This window comes from Ammodytes marinus (genome assembly GCF_949987685.1).
Source record: "Ammodytes marinus genome assembly, chromosome: 14".
NCBI classification, from domain to species: Eukaryota; Metazoa; Chordata; class Actinopteri; order Uranoscopiformes; family Ammodytidae; genus Ammodytes; species Ammodytes marinus.
Genome location: NC_137218.1, coordinates 21175029 through 21195236, shown reverse-complemented (window position 1 = coordinate 21195236; position 20208 = coordinate 21175029). Strand labels below are relative to the sequence as shown.

The 20208-nt window shown below is 40.3% G+C and overlaps 1 protein-coding gene across 1 annotated transcript in view; it reads right to left on the bottom strand.

Moving 5' to 3' along the window:
- The window catches only part of nlgn2b (neuroligin 2b), a gene marked incomplete at both ends in the record, with an annotated part of 50036 nt that extends 43870 nt beyond the window's left edge, over positions 1 to 6166 (bottom strand). The window contains one exon of the mRNA XM_080041638.1: positions 5650 to 6166. Within this exon, the coding sequence (XP_079897764.1) occupies positions 5650 to 6166 (517 nt within the window). The remainder of the gene's footprint in view (positions 1 to 5649) is intronic.
- Between the last annotated feature and the right edge of the window lie 14042 nt (positions 6167 to 20208).

The following is a 20208-nucleotide window of genomic DNA, read 5'->3' as shown; positions in this document are numbered from 1 at the left end:
ATTATTCTGAGAGGTTATTTGGATTTCATTTCAGTTGAAGAAGTAACAGGCTACATGGTGGCCTGGTGGGGAAGGGCATCAAGCTCATTTGCATTCAGAACAGTGACCCCTTCTACTGCCATCTGCATAAAGATGGAGGAAGGAGGACAGAGAAAAGGAGAACAGGAAGGGATGATTTTAGGGAGGATAGAGCAGGAGGGGTGAACAGATGAGAGCACTGAATTTCCTTTTACCAATTTAGAAAGTTTACTAGTCTACTATAGCTTAAACAATGTAGTCTAGCTGGAATACCACCAAGTACCACACTAGCAGCTCTTCCAGGCTGAATACACTCACCGGCCACTTTATTAGGTACACCTGTTCGATGGCTTATATAAACCAAAAGCTAATCAGCCAATCACATGGCAGCAATTGTATGCATGTATGCATTTAAACGTGGTCAACAAAATGTACAGATGCCAAACCGAGCGAATGGGGAAGAAAGGGGGTTAAAGTGACTTTGAACATGGCATGGTTGATGGTGCACGGCAGGATGGATCCATACTTTCATGTTGTTTACACCAAATTCTGAAACTGCCATCTGAATGTCGCAACTCATCAGACCAGGCATGATTTTTCAATCTTCTATTGTCCAATATTGGTGATCCTGTGAGAATTGTAGCCTCAGTTTCCTGTTTTTAGCTGACAGGAGTGGCACCCGGTGGGGTTTTCTGTTGCTGTAGCCCATCTGCTTCAAGGTTGGTCATGTTTTGCGTTATGAGATGGTATTCTGCATACCCTGGTTGTAACGAGTGGTTATTTGAGTTACTGTTGCCATTCTATCATCTCAAACCAGTATGCCCATCCTCCACTGACCTCTGACTTCAACAAGGCATTTTACATCCACAGAAATGCCGCTCACTGGATATTATTTATTTTTCGGACCATTCTCTGTAAACCCTAGAGATGGTTGTGCGTGAAAATCCCTGTAGATCAGCAGTTTCTGAAATAATCATACCAGCCCTTCTGGCACCCTCAACATTGCCATGTTCAAAGTCACTTAATACCCCTTTCTTCCCCATTCTGATGCTCGGTTTTAACTTCAATAAGTTGTTCCTTTTAGGTCTACATGCCTAAATGCATTGAGTTTCTGCCACGTGATTGGCTGATAAGTTATATGTGTTAACAAGAAAATTAACCGCTGTACCTAATGAAGTGGCCGGTGAGTGTTGCTTTAAGCTAAAAACCAACATGAGCATGTCAACAGGAATGTTAATTGTTTTGCATTATTTTGTCCATACATTAAGATATTTTAATATGCTCACCAGATGATGGCACTCAATTTCAATTCAAAAAACCACCACTATTATTGAAGTTTATTCAAAGAGGGATATATAGGTCTCTTTCAAAAACCACAAATGTCACCTCACTGTGGCCCCACACGAAAAGTCAGGGGATCACCAAAGTCAATTGGACACACCACCTGGGCAATGAATGTCTGGATGGAATTCCATGGCAATCCATGATTCTACAGTGGTTGAGGCATCTCACTAAATAACAGCTAGTGACACTAGAGGAAGAATCAGGGCATCACCAAAAAGGATTTATTCTCTGGGAGACATGAATGTCCATACAAAGATCCATAGCAGTCCATCCAATAATTGTTGAGGTCTGGAAATTGCCATCCCTGGAGAAACATTGTTGGTGTGGCTGAAAACATAGATACCGAGCTGAAGGCAGACAATCTGAAGACAGGAGATGCGAAACATCTTGGTATCTTATATGCCATCAGGACCAATGCTGTGTAGACCCGACCAGTTGCATCTACAGCAAGACGAATCTTGAGGATTACATTCAGTTATGAATTTGCTTTTTGCTTTGTGAATGATCTCAGTAAAATAGGCTAGTAAATATATATATATTTTTTTATATAATCAAATATTAGCCACACAATCCTGATGAAGCAGGCTAGCTAAGTTTTGGAGTATAAAACTCTAAATAAACAGCACCAAAGAAGATTATTTCTCCAACCCTTAACTTTGTTGTTTATTTACTCAATGAAATTGAATTTCATGTTGAAATTTAGACTTGAAAGCACCTTTTAGGGGCTTTCCAGCTGGTACTTAATTATTGATAATAATATTAATTGAAAAGATTTATATAGCGTTTTTCTAGGACCTGAAAGAGACGCTGAACAGAACAGAGTTCCGCCAAAATCGCAAGTCCAACACTATGTAAAGTATTTGCAGGACTTTGGCAGCAGTTAAGTGCACAACGTAGTGTGTGTTTGATTTCCGGAGCACTTCCCTCTCCTCCACTCTGTTTCTCTCTAACACACAAGGCAAAACATATCCTTGGGGACAGCATCAGCCTTGTGTAAGCGGTGACCCCTGACAATAAGTGACAGATTCTGACAAGCAGACAGGGCTACATGTAAAATCAGTCTCACTCATTTGCACACCTTCTCCCCTGGGAATGACGGAGACTCCACATCACCCTCTCAGGGAGTATGTGACACATGAACAATACACTGCATGAATACTGTAACAGCAGAGCTCTCATTCTACACATAAACTTTCCCCTTTCTTGTTAAAGCTATTTGACAACACTTTTCTTCTCATCACTTGTAAACAGTATCTATGGTGCTCTGTCCTCACTTTATACTAAAGTTATACTTGGTATGTCCCACAAGTAACTACTCAGTTTCCATCTTTTTGCTGCGCCATGCAGTACCAATCAATTAAGTAAAATTCTAAACCACTGACAAAAGTAACTAGGTTATTGTTTCATATTTAGTGTTACAACTATGACTACTACAACTTACTTAAGTTACAAGCTACAACACATTTGTATATGGGCATGCAACAGTAAAACATAAATATGTATTTTCTATAGAACTCCCAGGCAACTCTCAGGTGATCCCATTAATCATAGGCTTTTTAACATTGTATCATTGCTTATTATCATCAGTAGCATATTATTTGCCTCCAAAGATGCACTTTGATCCTGTGTTCTTTTACCTGCCCATCTGCTTTTTCAAGCACGCTCCAGTGGATCATTAATGCAAGAAGTGCACCCAGATAGATCATGAAGAGTTGGAGGTCTTGCCTTATAGGGATTTCCAGTTTTTTACTAATTTCACCCCAGGACACCTAAACAATGTTTTCTTTAGCATTGTATTGCTGTATTTTTTCTCCTAACTTAACTACCACACCAAGATGTGTTTCCTTGTCTAACCACAGTAACAGTACAGCAGGCATGTAATACAAACTAGAAGCGTGAGTAAAAAAGGCCACATTCCAGTCAAACCATGACAATGGTAACACAGGTTAAAAACTATATGCTTATTACACTAAAAACACCGTTAATTATGGGTCTGTGTAGATTAATTTAATTCAAAACCATGTTCAAAACGTCACGTCAAGGCAAATTCAGCCTTGGTAGGTAGTTACAACCCTCTCTGTGAGTCATAGCATGTTCGTTTCATCTATTCTATTCAACTAATGTACAAAATTAATATTGGTCCTTCAGCTAACTGAAATGTCAACATGTCAAGGTAAATCACCACAGTGCTGTAGTAAAGCATCCATGTCAATGAAATGATCAACCCATCTGCATCAGCCATGCTATTTTGGGTCTTTAGACAGCAATGATGGTACAAAAATATAAAATATAATGTGTTTAGACTTCAACAAATCTTAGAAAGACATTTAAAAAGTTGAGAAAAAAAATAACTTGCTTACACAGTTTATAAAGTATTTCAATGCAGGGACTTGTGTCTATGAATAATTGGTTCAAGACAATTATGCTCCTCTTCTAATTGTTAAAGCAACAAAATATTGATGGTGTCAGAGAGTCGCTGTTTTATAAATCAGTAATTCACTTTGTTCACTTACCCAAGACACATGCGAGCATGCAAGCTAACACAACAAGTATAATATAAAGATTTAGCCTATGGTTCATCCATGGTTTGAATAAATTAGTATTAGTCAAGCTAAAAGGTTGCATGTAGCTATGTGGCTAATTTGTTCAAAAAGCAGCTTGATAGTAGAACATGTTCTGTAGGAATAATGAATACTTGATTACATATTTAGTTAATTAAATATGAGCCATAAAAGTTAAGTGTGTCTAATTACTTAACAGAGTATTAGCACAGGAAAGATTGCCTGACTATACTGCAGGATGTACATGTACAACACGATTAGACTCAGTAACCAATAATAATTGAGACTGACATTAATACAGGCCCAGGAGATTATTAGAGAATATATTCTTTGGTAATCTCCAGCACGTCTTTTGGCTCATGTTTAAGAGCTCTTCTTCCACGGAATATACTCCTCCTGACTATCTGATCAGGATGACACTCTTCCAGAGCATGCTGGAGTACTGACACAGAAATTAAATTTTAAAAAGATTAAAAGAGTACTAGCTGTTCTTACACTTTGAAGCAGTTATGACACAAATGCATCTTTTCTCTCAGTTTAATGCAAAGAGGTAGCCTGGTCCAACCAGACCATCGTACTTCATTTCATTTGTACAGAAGGTCTGGAACTGCTGTAATTGGCAAACGTTCACTCACTTGGAGGAGCGTGTCTGTTGAAGTTTAAAACTATTGGCTTCTGACGGTGCGTTCAAGTTGGACAGGGAACTCGGAAATTTCTGACTTCACTACATATTGTGGTCTATGGATCTACCGGTACCTGGCAACGCTAACTTGCTAGAGCCTAACGTTTAGGGCTGGCCCGAATGCCATTTTTCAGGCTTCGAATATTCGTTGGTTTTTCCGAGCGAATATTCGAATATTTGTTCCAAAAAAACACACCATCAAAAACAACATAGAAAAAAATAAAAATAAATAAAAAAATAAATAAAAAACGTTAATAATTTGACAGTATCTGCATATTTTGTTGAAGATTTACACGCTCGGAGGTGAAGTAATGGATGCGCTATGACATTTAGTGATGTAATATCCTCCTAAATGAGCAATACTACTACTACTACAATATTACTAACTTTTATATCCAAATATAAAATTATTTGATGACATTATATTGCAGTACTAGCTTCTTGCAAAACATTTTTTTGAATTTTTTTTCTTTGAATTAAAAAAAAAAAAAAAACGAAGCTCTGAATACTAATTTAAGCTCCGAATACTAATTTTCCGAACGAGTATTCGAATATTCGAATAATTCGGGCCAGCCCTACTAACGTTTAGTTATTTGGACGAGAAAGGTTGTCGGCGCCCATACTTTCGCGAGCAGATGCACTGGAACACAGACAGGTCAGACGAGTCAGAACTCGGAACAGACAAGTCAGAACTCGGAACTACCAAGTCGGAAATCTCCTTCTTCCGAGTATAAAGGAATGCAGCATTCAACTGAAACTGGAGCGCAACTTCAACGTCATCGTTCTCAGCCACTTGCTCTGTTCGCTGATTGGACGTCCGGAAATTTTCCTCAGCTAGATTCCACTAATACCACCCAGCCCCAGACTGACTACTGAAGGGAAAATGAAATTTGTCCGGAAGTAGGTAGGCGGGCGGAGCCAGGCTAGCAAAGAGGCAGACCTGGAAATTCAATCTTACGCTACTTTTTGACACATTCTCAATGCAAAAAATTATTTAACGTGCCAAAAATAAGTTGATAAGTATTAGAGTTAAGTTCCACCTACCGTCTTCAGTGGGTACATAGATATTGAGGTAAAGGCAGTCCTCGCTCTGGTTCTGAACATAGGTGGCTGCAGCATCCAGGTTGTCTGTGAACCACACTGGTAGCATGATCTCAGGCAAAACTCCATGCACATTCTGGGGACACACTGGTGCAAACTGGGTGGCATTGCGAATTTCTTGCCAGGAGCCTGGAGCTTCGGGAGGTTGAAAGCGGCGCTCGCCGATAGGTGCAGTGGCGTATGGCACACCTAAGTATTGTTCCACAGGGCCCAATATCTCATTGTTGAGGTCCTTCCTGATCCCACGTATCTTTCCATAGCCTGTGGATACTATGGGGTGTTTCAGGTCAACCCGTTGGCATGAGGAGAGGGTGAGGTGTAGCACTAGTCCCAAGAGCCACAGTAGACAGTGATTAGCAACCTGCTGAGAAGTATAATGGCGCTTCCCACCATAGCCTTGGTGGCTAGCAGCATTGAGAGGAAAAAACAACATGTCCAAAATAAAGGCTCTTTTAGTCATATCACTAAGACTTCAGCTAGGTGTAGAGAGGGATCACAAACTCAGTGGGTTATGGCGGAAAACAAGGGAAAAAGGAGGAAATGTGGACTGGGACAGGTTAACAGTTTTCCTAGGCTGACATGGTGAAGCAGAGGGACAGGTAGCATTCTCAGGTAGACTCTGTGGTCTCATCCATGTTCCTCGTTGGATCTCCTGATGGGTCCAAAGCTGCAGCCGAGAAGCCAATTACACCTGAAAGACACAGACAGGTTGCAGGTTTAAGTCAGTGTGTGAATAGGAATAATATTTAAGCCCTGTCAGTGTTTTTAAAAAGGCACAATAGGACAACATGTGTAAGATGAAGTGTCTATTTGTTCAAAAAATGACAGACTAATCACACTTGAAGGCTGATGGCTCCCTTGTGTTACATTACAATTAGCTTATGTTAAGCTTGTTTAACTGAAATGTATACATAATGCACACACAATGTCAAACACTCCTGGTTGGCAGAAAAAGAAAGACTACTGTATCATGTATCCACTTAGGATCTGCAAGTTGTATGTGTTTATTATGTGGTCACCTGGTGTCCTGTAATATGCAGTTATGCAATGTTGCGGATGTTATGACTTTATGGTTTCATGATAAGTCGCTTGCACTGGTCCAGTCGGGTTAGATTCTTGGTTTTCTAAAGGCCTTGTTTAAAATCAGTGTTTTGTATCCAGATTGTGTCTAGAGGGCAAATATCTTCAAGGGAAATCTTGAACTTTTGGGGTTTGCAATGAATAACAGTGAGAATAGAAGCATGTGAAGGAAGGGTTATGTGTCTAGGAATATTTGTTGTGGTTACACAGACTTAATTGTCTGCCCAAAGGGAAACCTTTTTCAATGACCATGGTGTATTGTGGCCTGTGCTTCCAATTTCTATCTCGCAGATAATTACAGACGTGTAAAACAACACTCATTTTGTCATCAACTTGAATCCACGGAGAAAACAAAATAAATAAAAGCATGTTCACACATTCTGAGGAGTGAACAAGCAAAACCACATTGGCCCTGCACCCCTTTCAGCCATCCTACACTATATCAGAGTCACCCATTCCCCCTCAACTCAGTTCAGTTGGTTCTTGCTTCAACATCATTACAGATGAATGGGCCATGCTTATCTCACTATGGCTTTGGGAGACGGAGCCGTTTAGGTGTGATAAAGGCTTTATGTGGCGCTAACTGTTGGTTGAATGCCACCTCATCCCTCCATCCTCAACCCTGCAATATCCACACTCGACATTCAGCCAGCGGACAAAAGGGATGACAGTAAAATACAGCGGAAAGATGGCGTGCAATGTTACAGGATGGTCAAAGTGAATGTGAGTGATGCTCTTCCTCAAAAGTACAAAACAGGAACAAGTTGTCTGGAAAAATTATTCAGTTCATAAAAGCCCTCTGATTGACTCCATCTTAGGACAGCTCTACACATTCTGAAAAGGGAAGGTGTGTGTCAGCCCTTCTGAATTCTCATCAAAAAAGTTGGTACGCATACACAGCCAAGCTGAAAATCCAATTTAAGATTAATGTGAATTACACACAGTACATAACTCTCTATTCATTGTTGTAAACTACTTATTGTGAGGGGGTATGATTGTTTGATTCAGAGAAGCCACAAGACTTATGTGGACTCAAAGGCAAGGAAATCAGTGTAAAGTGAGTAAGATCAATGTCACTCATATCCGTCCATCACATTTGAAGCTGCATCAAATGACAAATAGCCTAGCTCACCATAAGAAATGTAAACAAGGGGAACAGCTTGCCTGGTTGTCTAAAATATAACAAGATACACCTATAACAGCACCTCACAAGCAGTCTAATGGCGCTTTTCCATTACATGGTAATACTCTACTCTACCCTACTCGCTTTTTTCTTCTTTTTTTTGGGTGACCAGATACTCAAAGGCGGAAGGCGAGTAGAGATCCCAGGAAGCCAATGCCCTTGGTCAAAATAAAAAGAAAGGTTCCACACAAAACTCCCAAATAAAACCACCATACCTTTGGACAGCGCCACCATACCTTTTGGTAAAATCTGCTTGCATGGCGATGCAAGCAGATTTTTCCCTGCCTCCAGTCTTTATGCTAAGCTAGGCAAACAGACGGCTGGCTGTGGCTTCATATATAACAGACAGAATGTTAGATTGGTATTGATCTCCCAGCTACAAATTTCACACAATCAATAATAAGAGGGATGTATTGAAAATTGGTAAGTTTTTAGGGGGCGCCCTTAGCTCAGTTGGTAGGGTGTCCGTCCGTCCGTCCCCCGGGCCGGGGCCAGCACCAGACCCGGGTTCCATTCCCGCCCGCGGTCGTTCTCTGCATGTCACTCCCCTCTCCTTTTCAATTTACAGCAGCCACACGTGCTCATATTTGGTTGGTAAATGCGATATAGTCCAGGCCCAAGGTCACACCACCTTAAATATGCATAATAGTATGTCCTTACCAACTGGGGTAGCACAAGTGTCTGAAGCCTGTCAGTTTGTTCTCTGTTCTGTTTGCCTTGCTGCACGTAGAAGCAGTGATATACACACACACATGCATAAAATCCAATGAGGCATCAGATGTTGCATGTCAGTAGAGACTAAACAGTAAGCACACATTTATGTTCTCAACCTCTCACATGTGACTTGCAAATGGTAGTACCCTCAACTCCCTAACATCTGTTCACGTCAACCATCCGTGAGCTGAAACGGAATCGAGCGTGCATTTTCACGAATAAAATGGGAATGCACTGACGCACAAATCTCTGGGACCTATTTCTGTTTGCTTTCATATAATAGGTAGTCCTGTCAGCTGAAACAGTTCGAGAAGGTAATGTCTCTCTGCCAGCGAGACACTTTTATGAGTACATTTAAAATGGAATGGTCAGAGTGGTTCGTGATAACTTTTGCTGAATGGTGGTGTTGGTGAAAATGCTTGCCTTGGGATTTCATCCTGCTTTGTTTAACTTTGAGTGTTGTAAATACATGCACTACTTTGGCTGTCAAGCTGCTCTCCTTTGCTATGGTCACTGTCTGTGGATGACTAGCAGCTGAGCAAGCCAGAAACAACGTGCTGAGTTTTTGGGGAATCTGCTATCTCCCTGTCTCTGTGCTCAGAAAAAAAACAACACTTTATCTAAAAAATAAAACAACGCTGTGATGACTGTGTGTCGTATTGTCCTGCAAACAAACAATGTCTACTAGATACACTAATCCATTGCTTCCCTGCATTGATAATTGATCGGAAACATACCCCCCCCCCTTTTTTTTAAGATATTGTTTTGGCATTTTTTTATGCTTAATTGATAGTGTAGAGACAGAGTTGAAATGGGGCAGAGAGGGGAGTGACATGCAGAGAACGACCGCGGGCTGGAATCGAACCCGGGTCCGCTGCTGGCTGAGGCCCATGGAGGGGACGCCTTACCAACTGAGCTAAAGGCGCCCCCAACCCCCTTTTTTTCAAGAGACATGAGCTGTGGAATTTAGAGTTTGTATGCACTGACGGTGAAATCCAATGCTACCTTGAGAGAATATTGGGCGCAACTTCCGATTATGTATTCCACAAGCAACTGCAAGAGTTATTGGTTTTCTACAGGAGTCTTCCCTTTTTGGTGATTCTGGAGGAATAAATGATGTGGGGACATACTAGTCTGTCAGCGTATAATCTGATCATACTTCTGCCACTACTACTACTGCCAGTCAATGGGAGAACAACATGAAGAAGTGGTCTTGCATTATGTACAGTAGCTACCTTTGCTACTTTATTGATGTAGTTGTTAACAGATCCAAGGGGTAATTCGTACTTCAATTGTAGAAATGTGGTTAAATGATTAGTTTTATGTAAGTGGGACCATATAGCTTTTGAGAGAAGAAATTCTCACACTCTTATTAATATAGAATTTAAACACACCCATATGCAAATAAATATACTCTGGGGTTTTGCTACCACTTGGTATGATTAGAAAACAAATGATGAATACTGCTGTTTAACCGATATCACCAGGACAGTTCGCTTTATCATTGATACTTTGAAGCTTCTGTTCTGAATGTTTTAGCAGTTACTATCATCCTGCAAAAGTCACTTTTGCCATCAGTGGATCCTATTCAGCTAAAGTTACATAGTAGTCTCATTCTAAACGAAGTGGAACCCTTCTATCTCAAAAAGAACATATGGCGCTTTTCCATTACATGGTACCAGCTCTACTCTATTGTGCTCTACTCGCCTTTGGTATTGGGTACTTTTCTGGAAGTCATTTTCCATTATAAGCCATGATAGTACAGCCTCTGTGTAGTCGGTTGTCATAAAGACGTTAGCAACTAATGAGTTTCAACTCAGTCTTCATCGTGGCGATTTTTTGCACATTTTGGTTTTGGATAACATAACGTAAGGTCATTTACCACCCATAGAAACACATCAGCACATTCCTCGTACTAAGCTAAATTATTGTGTCACTGCTCTCTGAGACTACTTAGGGTTAGGGTCATATCATCCTGTCTAAAGTAATAGTTTGACATTTTGGGAAATTTGATTATTACTTGCAATTTAGCTGTCTGTAAAAAAGTGGCTACTGCCAGATAACCAAGCAGAAAGAAAGACTATAAATGGGTTAGCACTTATAAACATCACTAATACATACTGTATATCTAGTAAGTTAGAGTGTACAAAAAGTGTCAACATCACAAATAGCTATTATATGGATTGAACTAACATGATATAACATGTTGAAGACTGAGATTTGGAGCTGCCGGCAGGTTAACTTTCGTACCATTGGACAGAGCCAGGCAAGCTGTTTCCTCCGTTTACAGTCTTACTGCTAATCTACGATAGTCGGCTGCTGGTGGTAGCTTTACATTTACAGCATCAGACTGTTGCCAATATTCTCATCTAACTCTCAGCAAAGAAGCAAATAAGCATATTTCTTAGAATTGCAAACTTCTTGTTTAAGGTGTGAAGGTTTGACTTCCCATTTCCCAAATATTTCTGAGATGAGGGCCAATCATTGAAAAATACGAATCACCTTTGTAGACACCGAATCTAAGAAAGGAATCATAGGGGTTACGTTTATAACCCTTGGAAGGTATCATTGGGCTAGTAATAAGGTAGGCATGTGTAACATTAAATGCTATAACTTAATTGCATTGAATGCATTGAATGTGCATTATATAAGTATATTCAGTGGATATTACTAGAACGTTTGACTTTCTAGTTGTGGGGATTCAGAGGACCAAGGGAATGTTCCTTTTAGAAGGTATTGTAAGAACTATTTATTTGGTTCTGTTTAAAAGAGATGTGCAGCAGCCTTAATGTTCTCTTAAATCTTTAATGGACTGGGCAAGATAAATAAGTCGTCCTGGTGATGAAGTGAGAGGCTAACAGAAGAACTGGATTCAAGATTAGACTTGTCAGGCTGCATATGTAGGCTTCGCCAAAGGGCCTCATCCTCTTTTCACACAAGACATTGAAGAATCCGCCTCAATGCCTCCTTTTGCTGACTGCCAGGGTGCACTGGGTGATACAGGAATAGGAGATGAGGGAAGGAATGGCTGCCACTCCTGTAAATTGTAGCATGATATTGGAATTCAAAGCCACCCCTAGAAGAGTGGGTTTTCTGTAACAACAATATGATACTGGGGCAACAGGGTAGAGGTGAAAAATTTGACTGTCCTACAATATTGGATAAATAAGGATATTTTAAACTAGGGTACAGGCTGCCAGAGAAGTTTCTGCCTATTATATTTCTATTCTATTCTTTGATTCATTTGTTTTGAGACCCAACACATCAACTCAAATAAAAGCCTAAAAAAGAAATCAAAGGCAAAAAATGCAGAAGTCTAGATTGTGATGCTTTTGTATATGTTGGACAGTCAAAACAATAATACATACCTGCACAGACTGCAAGGCAGCCATTGTTATGTATATTAAAAAATACAGGTTATCCATTACAGCTTTGGACCGTTAGTGCCGTATGAAAATGTCTTATCTAATGCCATATTCTCACACGGCGGGCTAGCTGGCTGCCCAGCAGATTATAACAGACTGAACAAAAAATTAAAATCAGTTGACTCCACCTCTAATGAACAGGGGCCGGTTTCCCAAAGCCTTCGTAGAGCCTTCTTAACGCTACGTCATTCGTAACCCCTACGTAGAGTTCCTACTTAACATTTCGCCTGTTTCCCGAAACGTTCTTTTCTACGAATCTCTTTCGTACGTCCTACGTTGGTAAGGTTGGTCTGGAGCGCCCGCAGAGCCTTCTTAGCTCTACCGTAGGGATGTTTCAGCTCTCATTTGTGTCATTTAACTAATAAATCTGACTGTATTTCATATCAAACGGACACAGCGATGACTGTATTAAATAACAAACTGTTAAAAACGATAACTGTATATAGCGTACATATCACATTTAAAGTAAGCTATATATGTTAGCAGAATACCATTCACTCTGATTCACAAAGTGTTCAAACTATAAGTAGCCTACATAGTCATCTAACTGACTTGACAATCAGCATTAACTGTTTGGATGCGATGTCCGTCAATATGAAAATAGGCTACTTTATACATGATACACTACAGCCTACAGTCGGATCGTTTTTATCAGTTTGATATTTAATGCAGTCATCGCTGTGTCCCTTTGATATGAAATACAGTCAGATTTATAAGTTTAATGACAAGTGAAGTCCCTGCGATCGCTGTGGCATCGCCAGAGATAGGCTTGGCTACTACAGACCCCCACATTTCCTTCCGTAAGCACCATGCGTAAAACGGACACGAGTGACATCCCTGTTGCGCATGGAACTGCCACAAGTCATTCATGAAGAAAATAATTGCTGGAAACAATCTTAATCTCCTCCGCTGTTTCTATATTTTTCTATAGCCTAGGCTACCTTTTTTAAATCAGTAGGCCTATAGGCTATGGTAATACGTTCGACCAAGGTTAACACTAGAACCATCGCATTGTGTTCCACACACTGCGGAGCTGTCAGCTGAGCCGGCTCAGCTGACAGCTCCGCAGTGTGCGTCGGATTCTCCGCCTCAAAACATGTAAACGTGTGAAAAAATTAATGAATAATCAATTAAAGCTTACCTTAAAATAAGTGTGCCATGTTACTGTTTATTGTATTTAGGATTTTAGCTCATTTGGACGCTGTTTGGGCCGTCTGTTTTTATTGATATAGGCCATTGGCGATATTCTACTTTCAGTTTCCTTACTGACCCACCACGAAACGTGATTATTGTTCTTAAAGATACTTAGATTATAAAGCAAGAGGTGTTAAATAAATGTTTCGGCTTAGAAAGATTTCTAGTAATCTTTTATTCGCAAAGACTTGTCATGCAGCTTCGCATGAAATAAGCAGGAAATGGAAAATCGAACTCTGAGCCATCGGACAGCGCCGTGTACGAGCCACGTAGGGACTGTTTCTTAAGAAGACTCCTAAGAGACCGTTCGGGAACCACGACTACAGAGGTAAACAACTTTGGTAAGTCATAACGTAGGAGTCTTCGTAGCGCGCTAAGAGATGACGTTATCGGGAAACCGGCCCCAGATAATGCCAACTAATACGTAGATTCCTAGTATATACGTATACTCTTTCCACTTTTGGCCCTTCATAAGGTTTGCTTGGGCTCCACACTCAAACCAAATGACAACTTTGCTACAATGCTAATAATGAGCGAACTGCAAAGTTGTCACATTGCTCTTTGATCCAAACAAAATGTTTGTTTTGATTACTGCCACAAATAAATTATGTAGCTGCGCAGTAAACTTTTAGTAAACTATTGTCTTAGTTGTGAAGTAACCTTAAGGTAAGTAACCAGAGTCTGGGTGGCAGACACAGAGAGACCAAACACATAGTGCATATCTTTTATATGCATGTATGTATCTAACAATATTGTTATTCAGCATTGTATTTATACAGCAGCCTCCACTAATGGGTGTCCACAGGAGCAGTTTTGGTTAATATCAAATACATCAATAAACAGTTCTATATGCTTAGTGCTATGTTCTAGTGTGTTATGGAAAATCTTTCAAAACGTCTGTGTACTGCTTACAAATGCTATATAGGACGACTTTAAGTGAAGTGTTACCGTTAATCTGGGGAAAATAAACATTCTAGATTGTGCGTACTTGACACCGTGTTAATTTCACGGTGGCCCCATAATTGCGGAGAACCACTGTGTTGTTAGCGCTGATGAAGGCCGTGAGCCACCTCCCACTATTTATTCTATTTACCATAAACTCTCCAGAGCAGCTCAATCAGATACCATGGCCGCTCCATCTGCTGGCGCTTTGCCATCCGGTGTGTCGCACCACTGCAGCCAGAAAAGTGTGGGAATAACCACTTCACACTTGTAATTGCAATGAGCCCAAGAAATGACTGGCAAAATGAAACTCAATATCATTGCAAATGGAAAACGGCCCGGTGGACAGATCATGGCTGAGCAGCAGATGCTTCAAGTGCAATTAATTTTTTTTTTTTTTTAAACAAATCTCATTATAAATCTTCACTTCACTGGTGCATGGGTTAACCACCAATACATTACAACGTAAAAACACAAATAAGTATTTTCTTTTAAAAAGATTCACAAATGATCAAGTAGAAGTCAATTAAAGGGGCCCTGATGGAGCATCAGTGCAGTGATCGTAAAGCTGCAGGAGCAGACAGGAGATGTTAGACTAAAGCCGCCTATGTCACTGCTGGACCAGAAATAAATCAATATGTTGCTGTTGGTCACCAGTGTTCTCTCACTTAACACCTGTAGATAACATGGAATCCTGCCTTTATCTAAGAGCTCTCCTCACCAGCACACACACACACACACACCTACACACACACACTCACACACCCATCAGGAAGATATCTTAGCAGCTACTAGCCAGACACTCTTTACTAAAAAAATTGGTGCAGATGAACATTTCTGCCTCTAGGGGGCTGTTACGTGTGAAATGCTTGCCGTGTTAGCGTGCGTAACTGCGTATAGATGTCTGTGAGTGATACACACCGTTTGAGGGAACAGTCTGACAGCTGCTTTGCCTCCAGCTTAAAGTTAATTTAGGGAAAATGAGGTTGAATAGAATAGGGCAGGTCAGCCATAATAACACGATTGCCCGGTCTCACTGGTCTACTGTTAAATAATAATAGCGATGCTGATGATGATCTTCTTGGAATCTACAGTCTAGAAAAAATTAAATACAGGAAAACGAAAAGAGGTGGTTGCAAAGATGAAGACAATACATGAAAGCAATGTCTAGAGGGGGTGCAATTTAAAAGGAGATTTACAGGATAACATTGAATTAACGAGCTTACGTTCCTCAGGCAGACACGTTCAACGACGCTTAGCACCCCCCAGCAAAACTGCATTCAGCTTCATTCTTGACTCAAAATGACTCAAAAGAGCTCCAAGGATCTGAGGCTGACAATAAAACTCCAAAGTGTGATCGTAGCCACGGGCCAGACGCGGCTGCGGCCTACTTTAAATGCGATCATTGAAAAGTGATGACACCGAGCCAGAGCCCCCACAACAACAGCACAGGTTTACATCACCTTTTAGCCTCCAGTATGAGGGGAGATATACGCGGGTGCGTCGGCTGACAAAAAAAACCTGTCTCACCATCTTAAAAGAGCGTCTCATTTGTTCCGAACACTCCGGAAGTAATATACTATCAACGCAGGTCTCATGTTCTTCACGTGGATGTGTAATGAACATTTGGCTGGAAAAGTGCAAGTCTTACTAATTCGTTACCGACCGTGTTTGTCAAAAACATTTCCATATAAGCCATAAGGATAGGCTCCTATACAAATGACCAATACTATGATAATATTAGAATACAACTCACTGTTGAACTAAAGACTGCACTTTAAATTTACAGTATGTTGCTAGATACCCTAATGCTGTGTCTGAAATTGCGCACTTCTGTACTTACACTTACTTTTTTGAGTGCACTTTGCGCAAAACCGGAGAGTGTGCCAAAATGCAGTGCACTGTAAGTTCCTCGGTCGTGCACTCAAAACGGTCTAAAACTTGAGTGTGGAGTGTAGGGCTGGCCCGAATTATTATAGTATTCGTTTGTTAAATTAGTATTCTGAGCTCAATTCAGGCAGTCAATAATGGATATAATATGGACACAAAAGACTATCAATATTGGATCTTTGTATGGATTTATAAATCGCCGAAAAGATGCCCGTTCCTGGATGAATTGATAAGCTCCTGTATGGGTTACGATGGTGCGGAGGACAGCTGATTTGGAACGGAAAAACAGCTGTTTGCCTCCACGGGGAAAAAGTAAGGAACTCTGACTTTACTACCGTTCGAAAGTTATTAAAGCATCAACAAACTACGCAGCTTGCTGTCTCGGCTCACACACTCGGTTTCAGTGAGTACATTGGCATTATTAAAGGCCTACTTCACCGGTTTGAATATGAAGGTGTAATGAATTCTGAGATCCTATGTAGTATAAATGTGCAAAAATTTTTTAAATTGGTTCATCCTAGCCTGAGAAAAGGCAGAAAGAGTTTTTTTTTAACCCTATATTAATCTTACTGTGACATCACAGTAAGATAAATATAGGGTTAAAAAAAAAATTACTTTGTAAATATTACTGTGATGTCACAGTAGGAGAAATCACAGTAATATTTACAAAGTAAGGTTTTTTTTTTAACCCTATATTTATCTTACTGTGATGTCACAGTAAGATTAATATAGGGTTAAAAAAAACACTCTTTCTGCCTTTTCTCAGGCTAGGATGAACCAATTTCAATTTTTTTTGCACATTTATACTACATAGGATCTCAGAATTCAATACACCTTCATATTCAAACCGGTGAAGTAGGCCTTTAATGTTGGTTTGATGATGTGTTTTTCTGGAACGAATATCCGAATATTCGCTCGGAAAAACCAATGAATACTCGAAGCCTGAAAAATGGCATTCGGGCCAGCCCTAGTGGAGCGATGGACACTTTCCACACTCAACGGCCGCCATCTTCCCTACGTAGCGGAGAGGACGGGACATTAAAATCAAAATAGAGGAGCTTGAAGCAACCATGGAGACGGACACACTCTAAAAAAGTTAAATTACACATTTGTTTTGTTTTTCCGCAACTAACGTGTCTGTTTTGGCTATCGGTAACACAAGCAGAAAAAAATACCACCGAAGAAGAACCGTCAAAATGCAAAGTCATTTCCGGTAGGTGCGCGACGGCAGTTTGGACAGTGCACTGTAGAAATGAGAGCACTGTGTCTATAAGTAAGTGTACTGTTGGGATAATAAAGTGCACTCAATGTAAGTGCACTTACGTAAGTGCGCGATTTCAGACACAGCATTAGACTCTGCAGGAACATTGTAGGAGCCTTTTACAGAGAAGTTACCACAGTTGTGACTTTCTTTTTCATTTGTTTAAGTTTTGTGATGTGTTTGAGGTTAATTAAACAATTGACCGTCGCCACAGACAGTTCTAATGTATATGTATCTTTTTTTTGCTGGTTGTAAACTCAACATGCTCACAACAAAATGAAGCTGTAGGAAAGGCCATGTGCAGTTGTGAGGGTAGCCTATTTGTAAAGAGTGAGAGATGGAAAAGAGAGGAGGATGGATAAAAAAGACAGCAAGAGTAGAGACCAAAAGGCAGGACACAGAGGAAAAAATGGCCGAGGCTAAAACAGTGGCGGATGCAGGTAGCAGGGGTGACGTGTGCGGTTAAGTGGTTTGCTGAATGTCAAGTTACAGCTCACACCGTAATCCCCTTTCTTAGAGCTCCACCACGCTGATGGTGTGTGAAGATATCTTGGCACATGAAACCTGCTGGAAACTCCAATAAAATGTAGAACATAGCTTTGAATCAAACACAGTATTTCAATGCTGCAGACTTGTCCCTGTGTTGTTTAGGATCGGCATCCTGCTGCATTGTTGTGATGTACTGTGTCAAAATGGGCAACCAGCAACCCCCCTTGTCCCCGAAGCTGTAAGTCAGCATTTTAACTTCACGGCCATTGTTTCAGTTAACATCAAATGTGCTGGAGTAGAATAAAACCATGCCACGGTCCTAATGCTTTCTGATGACGCTGCACATACTGTATATTCAAAATGCCATTCTGCCATCAAGTTTCACTCATAACTTATTCCAAAACCATTTCAATTTCCGCAGCGTCAAAAGTATCGTCGCTAGGCTGTTTACTGTAACTTCAATCGAAATGGAAAAGATCGGCTTCTAGGAGATAATAATCTTGACTTTTCTGAAGAAGTACAGTGTGCTATTTTGCATATTTTTTCATTTCTAATATGTTCTCACTCATTGCAGGGCTTTTGTAGGTTTAAGAATGACATTGTCAGGTGAAATAGTTAGTTACCACAATTACTATCAAAGTACAGTAAACATATTAATCATTTTGAAAGCAGTGTATTTAAAAGCTAATATTGTATACATCCCATCTCCTGCCAGCTGTGTGTTCTGTAATTAAACTATTTTAAGTCAATTAATCATCAACATTGATTTTTAGGGCGATTGAAGGCCCCCTACACGATAGTGGTTACATTGATGTCTTCACTTATACGACCAGCATACTAATTAAGACATTAATCTAGTCGTTGCAGTTGTCAATTTTGCATGTGTATGTTTATGTCAAGGAGTATAGTGAAAATAAAATTACTTCAGCTATTGATTTGTTTTCTCTCGAATGTGTTCTTGTGTAAAGAGGGACAAGATGGAGGGATTGAGAGTGTTTGTTTACGAGGATGACAAAAAGCAAATGATCTCAGCTGACAAAGTGAATAATGAAGCTTCTATCAATGTGTCAATGAAGTAAAAACAAACAAAAAAGTAAAGAAAAAAAGTGAGAAATGGCCTGACGTTTCTTACAAACTCTATGCAAACTGCCTCCTGCCTATTAATCAAACACACCTCCTGCTGAGTGGAATCACTTTGATTTGAACTGTGCTCATGATTAAATGAACTACTCTTGCAAACACACTCTTGTATTGTTCCTATCATTAAATCAAAACTAAAACAAGTCCATCCAGTTAGCATTTCAAAATGACATCCAAATTGCGATGTGTTTTGGGAATTTTGTTGTTCATATTTTGCTCGAATAAACCATGATTGTCCCACTTGCATTTGATTGTTGTCAAAACATGTTGCAATAAAATATTTTGATATGTACTGTACCTCTCAGGATGCTAGAAGGAGCATCCTGAGAGCGATTCACTGAGAGACACATGCCAGCCACACCTGCCTCATTCTTACATAAGATCGTGTGAGCACAACAAAGTATTAGGCTGGAAAGAGCACACATGGTTGACGCTGCACCGCACGTTAACACAGCTCTACTCATTGTTAAAGAAGTGTGCAGGCAGTGGGGGCATGGGGAAGCGCAGCTGCAGTCTGGATACTGCACCAGTGTGGGCAGATTAGAGCTGGGCTGGAGAAGCGCTGTGAGATGTAAGGTGAAGTGACGTGAGTTGCAACAGGAAGGTGGGAACATAGAGTTATATTACCGACGGTGAATGATATGTAGATGTAATGGGACAAAAAGACTGCAGTGCACTGGGAAAGGGATCTATCTGTTGAGTTGTATGAACAATGACAGATAAGAGGTGGGTATGAAGGCTAACCCATGGTTTAAGGGGGAAACACTGGGGGCAGTAAAACTTCTGAAGGGAAGGGAAATCGCAAGAGAATGAGGATTGGAGTTGTGGAAAATCTATGTCATTAGAATTTGTAACCTGAGGGGCAGCCACTGCTTGTACTAAAAGATATGGTAGAAATCAGTACTATAAAAATGATATGATCTTCTGATCAGTTTTAATAACTTAATCAATAAAAAAAGAATTTAACTAACAATGTAGAAAACCAGGGACAACACAGGGTTTTGGTATAGTACCTGGTCGCGTCACTAGGTGGTGCTTCTGTTTACTATTAATATTAATGAGATGGAGTTAAAGGTGTATACGCTGACTGCAAACCCAGAACAAACAAGCATCCCTCTTCCTCTGCCTTCCATATAGATGACCACTATGGCAGTCCTACAAACTTGGTTATGCATTACTGGATC